We start from the raw sequence: 7549 nt of genomic DNA, 5'->3' as shown, positions 1-7549 counted from the left end.
TGATTAAATCTTAGAAAACATACAATTACAATTTTCAGTTTCTAAATGTCGTCTTATATTTCATTTAGATAATAAATGTTGTACTGGTGAAGAAACTCTGGAATTCTTACCTAATCACTCAATACCATTTTGTTATTTGAATATAAACTAGACCTTAATAACAACTAAAAGCCCAGGTAGGTTTACATTAGAACCTTATAAACATCTGCCGCAGGGCAATCTGTTTTTCATTTCCTGCCTGCCTGTAAACACAATGCTGTTCTGTTTTATTGACACAGGGGAGAGAAAATGGCATCAAAACTAGCAGCTGCCATCGCTGCCTTCTTTCTGTTGGCCAGCCTGGCTGTCATCATTACAGTGGCTATTATTCAGATCCATAAAAAAAGCTATGTGTCACCAGGCTTAAAGGTAAATCATCAAATGTTCAACTGTCAAGAGCTGGGGCTTTTTCATCTAAAATCATTTATCACTTATTAATCTCCATCCCTATCTGTCTGTTTCTGCATCTCTGTGCTTTTAACTAATGGACCCCTACAGTATGTCCCTATAACCTCTCTTTTATCTGCTTTTTAATTAAATATCAACACTTGCTTGCATGAAAGGTGCTCTGTAGATTTGAATGACCACATTATTATTATTATTATTATTATTATTATTATTATTATTACTACCCTGAACCTCCTATAAAGGTCTGTTGTCACAGTCCTATTTAAAAGGCTACCCGGCCTATGTTGAATAAACATCGATATCAACTTGACGGCCAGGTGTCCGAACTACTAAAATATTACTAAATACTGTGTGCATATAGCAGAAAATGGGCCATGCTTGATTCTGACTACAATATGTCCCTATTACATCTATTTGATCTGTTGTAGTTTATTAAATGTCAGTGCTTCCTTGCATACTGCATTTAAATGCATGTAGACATGAATTATTATTACTACTGTGAACTTCCGATGAAGGCCTGTTGTCGCAGCCACATTTAATCGGCTCCCTGACCTATGGTGTAACTGGTTTTTGAACTACATAGATATTACTAAATACTAAATATTGTGTATTCTTGCTACAGTATTTAATTGTAAAATTCATCATGACTGTTGGTACACTGCAGCTTTAACATGGAATCAATTGATTTGCTGTTTTCTAGTATGGGATCGTCCTTGATGCTGGCTCTTCACGGACTACAGTGTATGTTTACCAATGGCCAGCAGAAAAGGAAAACAACACAGGAGTGGTGAATCAGACCTTGAGGTGTGATGTTCAAGGTAAGATATGTATATGGTATTAATTATTATTATGCAGCTCTTAGTGTTTCATGAATATTTAACAAGGGGGGGGGGGGGGGTGTAAGGGTAAGGTTCATAATAACATTCACTTTAACAAGTAAAGTGAACAATACAATAAATACCTTACCTAGTTTCACTTATATACTGAAAGAGGACTATCATTGCTCCCAATGGGAGTTTTTTTTTTTTATCACTGTAAACTGTTCACTGTAGTAGTAAATCTCTTCTATGTTTCTGTTGACATGCGTGGTCTATTTGGAAGGAGTTTTCTTGTATATACCATATATCTTAAGCTCTAAAGTCATATTCATAATGTATTCGATATTAATACATCCACATGACTATAATGCACTTACTAATGTAGTAATACTTTATGAATTGGTGCATCAAAACTAATGTAAAACAGACCCAAACGCATTTACCAAGGCTGTGTTTTGTAAATGTCCACAGTGTTTTGTTTTTTATCTGTGTTGTTATGCAGGGTAGTTAATAAACTTGACTAAACAGAAATTGTGGAAAGATTTTATTTTTGTTATCACATAGCACTGAACTTTGGCTCAGTAGCTAGAATGGCCACATAATATAATACAACTTCCACTCACTGGGGCCATAAGGAGTGTTATTTTACATCATTCGGAAGTTTCATTCCATATGTTCAGTTTGATTTCCATTTGCATTAAATAGAGCATCCATTTTTGACATCCATTTTATCTAGTTTCAGTGCTTTATGTAATGCATTTATTCTACCATCTCTGAGTGCCCAAGTGATTTTTACTTCCATCCAAATCCTACAAATATATTTTGAAATATAAACATATACACTTTCCACACTCTAGGTCCTGGAATCTCAAGCTTTGGCCTTGATACTAAACAAGACGAGAAGACGTGGAATTCATTTAATGACTGCATGAACAAAACTAAGAGCATTATCCCGACTGTCCAGTATAACGTAACACCCATCTATCTAGGAGCAACAGCTGGGATGAGATTGCTAAGGTGAAGTAGATTTATTTTTTTAAGTATTAAGGCCTTAAACACTGGATGGTTATTATCTGGCTTGTGTTTTAACTGGCAACACGTTTAAAACAAACGTCATTCCAGCACTGAGTCTTAGTTGAGTTCATGTAAAACAATGGATTTTAATCAAGTCTCATATGCCCTAAAGAGTGATTAGCAGGGTTCTGGAAAAAGTATGGTTTTACATCCTCACCTGTTGCTACAACTGTTAAATAATGTACCTGTAATTTGTCTTTTTATTGGTAACATATTGATATTGAAAAGTTTTTACACCTATACCTTTAAAGTCTGTTTCAAAGCTTTTTTTTCAAAATCGCTGCTCTAGTGCACTGGGGTTTGAGATCTGTCCTCTAAATCACTGCAGGAATACAGACTAAAAGAAAAAAAGAACATAGCAACAAGTGCTCTGGCTTTTCAGTTCCGTACCACATCATGGATCGTTATTGCTGTGTTACCTGTTTGACAATGTGGGCAATAATCCTTACACTATCAGTCCACTAGAGCAGCCATTTTGAAAAAAAGCTTTGAATGAGACTTCAAAGTTATAAGTGTAAAAAGTGTATCAGGTTGTCAACAATGAAAAGAGAAATTGCCGGTATGTTATGGAAACAGTTGTAGCAACTCGTGGGGACATGTAACACTATATTTTTTGAAACCACTATACTTACTCTTTAAGTGTTATTCATCTGTAAACTCAAGACTGTACTCTATAATTTCATATCGTATATGATACATGGTTACCTATTTTGTTTATATTGACAGTAATAACAGTGTTGTATTGTAGTAAAGACACCTTGCTAAACGCTTTTATTTTTTGGCATCAGCAACAGCCAAGTGCAATGTGAGCTTCACCAGAAAGTGTTATCAATAATTGTCCTAATTGAGCCATAATTTGTTGAATTGTGCTATGGGTTTAACATATGGACAACCACTGACTGAGAGTTAAACTTGAGTCCCTCAGACTCACTCCACTTGTGCCATAAACCATTGAGGTCATCTGGCCTCTGAACACAATGTCATTTTGTTGATAGATTCTAGAATGCCCCACTGGCCAACATTTTGCTATGTTTTTCTTCTTTTCCAAATGACCAGGTCTGAACATGAAACTGCAGCCTCTTCGATCCTCTCAACTATGCAGGAATACCTCCAGTCCTGGCCTTTTGATTTTAAAGGGGTTTCAATAATTACTGGCCAGGAAGAGGGAATTTATGGATGGATTACTGCCAACTACCTAATGGGCAATTTCGTGGAGGTACGTTGAAAATGTACACTGCATCAGCTTGTTACTGTGGCTTTGTTAAGACAGAATCTCACCTCTGGCTACCCTTTTCTAAACAAAAGCTTCTATATGTAGAAATAGAGTTGATGCAGTACCAAGGAAGCAGTACAAGATAGATCCATGAATGTACCTCTTGTAAGTAATTAATCTTCCTATTCTAAAGAAAAATCTCTGGAATTCTTGGGTTCGACCTCATGGGGCAGAGACCACAGGCTCTCTGGACCTGGGCGGAGCCTCCACACAGATAGCCTTCACTCCCGAAGAGGACACCAAGCCAAACAGTACCACAGCAGTGGTGATGTACGGATACGAGTATCAAGTGTACACTCACAGCTTTCAGTGCTACGGCAGAGATGAAGCAGAGAAGCGACTACTTGCAGCACTCGTGCAGGTGTGTTCTGCGGAAACTAATTGAGGAACTGTATGACTTAATTCTCCTCACCTTTAAGATGCTCTTCTTACCAAATGCACTGAAAAGTTGATGGGATTTTAGCCCACATCAAACTGGTTGTCAAATGCTGCAGTTTCTGTTTCTTAAATAGGGGGTAAACCATGTTTTAAAATTCATTTTCCCATTAGCTTATTTCAATATTATTACTGGCTACCTTTTATTGTGCTGTGAATCTTTGGTTTGTTACTTGTTCTTTCATGTTACTCAGGATAAGCAAATATTTCAAGTACAATGCTCTAAATGAGCTGCTGCATCCTGGAATCTTTGTGGTAAGTCACAAGGTGTGACTGAAGTTAAAAACACTGGAGGAGTGGGTTTGAACCACAACACACAAAGTTATTAAGCAGCAGCATCTACAGCATTTGAGATATGTGCATTTCAAATGGAACCATAAATGACAAGCAAAATACACACATCAATAGAAGGAAAATGTAGCCACTGATAATACTGCTGGCACTAAAAAGCAGTAAGAAAAGAGATTTAAAAACTTAGCAAGCACTCCTTTAAAGATGGGCTAAGCAGTGCTGGTCCACTTCTGTGAGGCATGTTAAAATAGACATGCAGCCTACTGATTTCTTCTAATGATTTCTTGACGGCCCAACAGCAGTTAATCAACCCACATTGTGCTCATGGATTGCCCAGTCAAAACAAGAAACTCCAGATAAAAAATACTACCAGCTGCTTGCATGTAATAACATGAAAACACATTGATACAGGGGAAAGCCACATGACATTCCAGCAGAATCACCTTTATTTATAAAAGTTATAAATCACTGTTACTGTATAGATTACTATATTATCTTTCCCGCAGAGGTCTTCTGGCAAAACCTATGCAGAAAACCCATGTTATCCTCAGTATTACAACGCCACAGTCAATGCCAAGTATATATTTGGAAGCCAGTGTACTGCGGCACAGAGACCTGCAGATTACAACCCCAATCAGCAGCTCACCATCCTGGGAACCGGAGATCCAGCTCTCTGCAGAAAAGAAGTGCTCTCCATGTTCAACTTCACTGCCTGTCCAGGGGAACCAAACTGCTCCTTCGATGGGGTCTATCAACCAGGCATCAATGGAAAGTTTGTGGTAAGGCTGCCAGCCAAATAGAACAATGAAGCCTGTCAATCAACAATACATATTCGCATTATACTGTGTTTGTCTAGGAGGATATGCTTGGACATGTATATTTTTATAAAATACCTTTGACATATCTGAAGTGTATTTGAAATATAATCAACAAATATGGCATTTGAGAGAAAATAACGTAACATAACTCCAGTTTCTTTGTAAAACATACATGCACATTAAAGACATTTTCTAAAACGTGTTTTTATCTGCAGGCCTATTCTGGATTCTATTATACTGCTGTGGCTTTAAACTTAAGGGGATCATTCCAGCTTGACACCTTCAACTCAAGCTCATGGTCCTTCTGTTCACAGGAATGGCCTAAAGTGAGTACTTGTTATATAGTGTTTTGAAAACCTTTTGAAAACCTTGCACGTTATTAAATGTTTACGATGGGGAATGTTAAGTGAAAAAATACTGTGCCACTTAGTGATAAAATATACTGTGCCATATTTAATCTGCAGTAGTCTGCACAGATAAGCATACTTAACAGTGGCATTATTATGTTGGAGAATCAGTGAAGCTGCAATCTTGAGATTGCATTTTGAAAAATATAAATAAATAAAACCTATGAAGAGTGCTTAACCTTCAATAAAGTGGTGAAAATGACATTGTCTGCTGTGTAGCCAGAACAATTAGGCAGGGTGCAGTGCTTGCATTTCATAAAAACATTGTTTTAATATAGTTTATGAAATGGGTTGCAGAAGAATTCTCAGAAAGCATTTGCCATTTGAAGCTCCACATGAGTGTTTAATAGGTAAGGTGGAGAATCACGAAACGGGGGATAGTAAAGTTGTGCTCTGGGTAGAAAATTGGCATAAGAACACAAAGGAAGGTTTTCAAAAATAAAAACTACCAAGTGTACCTTGGTTTAAAACTGTTTGTTTTTATTTTAGGTTTAGCTGTCTTGAAGTTATAATATGCAGTGGTTTAAGTTCAAATAAATAAATACGTAAAATGGCTTTTGGGGACTTCGATGTCTTTATATTGCAGGCAAACTCATACAGCACCATATACATTCAGACCAAAACAAACTCATACAGCACAGTATATAGCACATAATATACATTCAGACTATATATATATATATATATATATATATATATATATATATATATATATATATATATATATATATATATATAATTCTCGGTAAGACTATATAGGTCCTAATGTTGACAAATATATTGTTCTACAAGAATTTTCTTAAAATTCGTTACCATATGGTAGAACTTTTACACGAAAATGAACTGTTCTGGTTACAAGACCAATGTACTAAATAAAATCAGTTTAGGGTGTCATCAAGTAGTATTAATCAAGTTTTTTTTTTTTTTTATTTAAAAAAAAAAAAAAAATTATTAATATAATTCATCCAGGGTAAAAAAAAAAAAAAAAAAATCTGCAGTCAATAACCATTTTTAAAATTTTTTTTCTCAGCTTCAAGAAATGCATTCGAGTGTAAAACAATCCTACCTGAAATCTTACTGTTTCTCAGCAAACTACATCTATAGCCTGCTTGTGAACGGTTACAAATTTGATGGGCAGTCCTGGCCACAGATTAGTTTCCAGACAGAGGTGAGTTCCTCCTGCTTTATTTATTTGAATTATATATTTTTCTTGTTGGAACTTGTTTGCTGCTCAGAGGAAGCAGAGTAATAAGTTGTGGCATCACAGTGAAAAGCCTTGCTGAATTATTGTGAGGACTTCAGTCAATGAGATAGTTTGAGTGGAGGAGTGCACGTAGTGGGAGACTTGGAGAAATGTTAGACAGTCATTTTGAAGAAACACAGGACAGTCTTGTTCTTTGCTATTTGGTGTCTTTTATATGATTTTCAAGCAGGTCATTCCAGAGGTCAGGTAAGCCATAGTGAGAGAAAAGGATTTGAGACTGAGAACTTGAATGCACTCTTAAAATTGTCTTCCTTGGTGTGTCAAATCACCAGCCACCACTAGTGTGCACTATATGTGTCAAGTTCTCTGAAAATATCTGTTTTGTTGTTCCTTGTAGGTTGACAACAGCAGCATAGCTTGGTCCCTTGGCTACATGCTGAACCTCACCAACATGATCCCGTCTGAGGCCTACCTTGTCAAACTGCCCATGACCAGCTCTGTCTTTGCGGGCCTCCTCTTCATGTTCTCGGCACTGGCCATTCTCAGCCTCATGTTTCTGATCATATCAGTTGTGCGGTCATGTTAATCGTCACAGGTCGGACTTCACTACTAACACAGGGTTTTTCAAACAGACATTTGAGGGAGGAGGCTACCGCACTGGAAGGAAAGATGTAAACTCTCTTAAAATTGAAGGTGGTGCCATCTAAAGACTTTGGATAAAAGCTCTGCTTCCTAGTCCAAGAGAGGCGCTGGATATCGGCTGCTTTGTGCTTACCATTCAG

At 36.9% G+C, this 7549-nt stretch overlaps 1 protein-coding gene across 1 annotated transcript; it reads left to right on the top strand.

Moving 5' to 3' along the window:
* The first annotated feature begins 284 nt into the window (after nt 1–284).
* Nucleotides 285–7549, top strand: LOC121308576 (ectonucleoside triphosphate diphosphohydrolase 3-like). Its single transcript, XM_041241048.1, has 9 exons — nt 285–408; nt 1148–1265; nt 2123–2282; nt 3396–3555; nt 3746–3973; nt 4845–5117; nt 5372–5482; nt 6594–6731; nt 7165–7549. Exons 1-9 carry the CDS (start codon nt 289–291, stop codon nt 7351–7353), a joined length of 1497 nt encoding a protein of 498 aa, XP_041096982.1. The 5' UTR covers nt 285–288; the 3' UTR covers nt 7354–7549.

Source organism: Polyodon spathula, chromosome 3 (assembly GCF_017654505.1).
Source record: "Polyodon spathula isolate WHYD16114869_AA chromosome 3, ASM1765450v1, whole genome shotgun sequence".
NCBI lineage: Eukaryota > Metazoa > Chordata > Actinopteri > Acipenseriformes > Polyodontidae > Polyodon > Polyodon spathula.
The sequence above is the reverse complement of the archived record's forward strand: the minus strand, read 5'-3'. Positions and strand labels throughout refer to the sequence as shown.

Bases quoted from the DNA above. Each gene is read 5' to 3' on its own strand.
- LOC121308576 (XM_041241048.1), top strand. From the start codon at position 289: ATGGCATCAAAACTAGCAGCTGCCATCGCTGCCTTCTTTCTGTTGGCC. The intron at 1,266-2,122 runs GTAAGATATGTA...TCCACACTCTAG, and splicing joins CTTGAGGTGTGATGTTCAAG to GTCCTGGAATCTCAAGCTTT. The intron at 5,483-6,593 runs GTGAGTACTTGT...TTTTTTTCTCAG, and splicing joins GTTCACAGGAATGGCCTAAA to CTTCAAGAAATGCATTCGAG.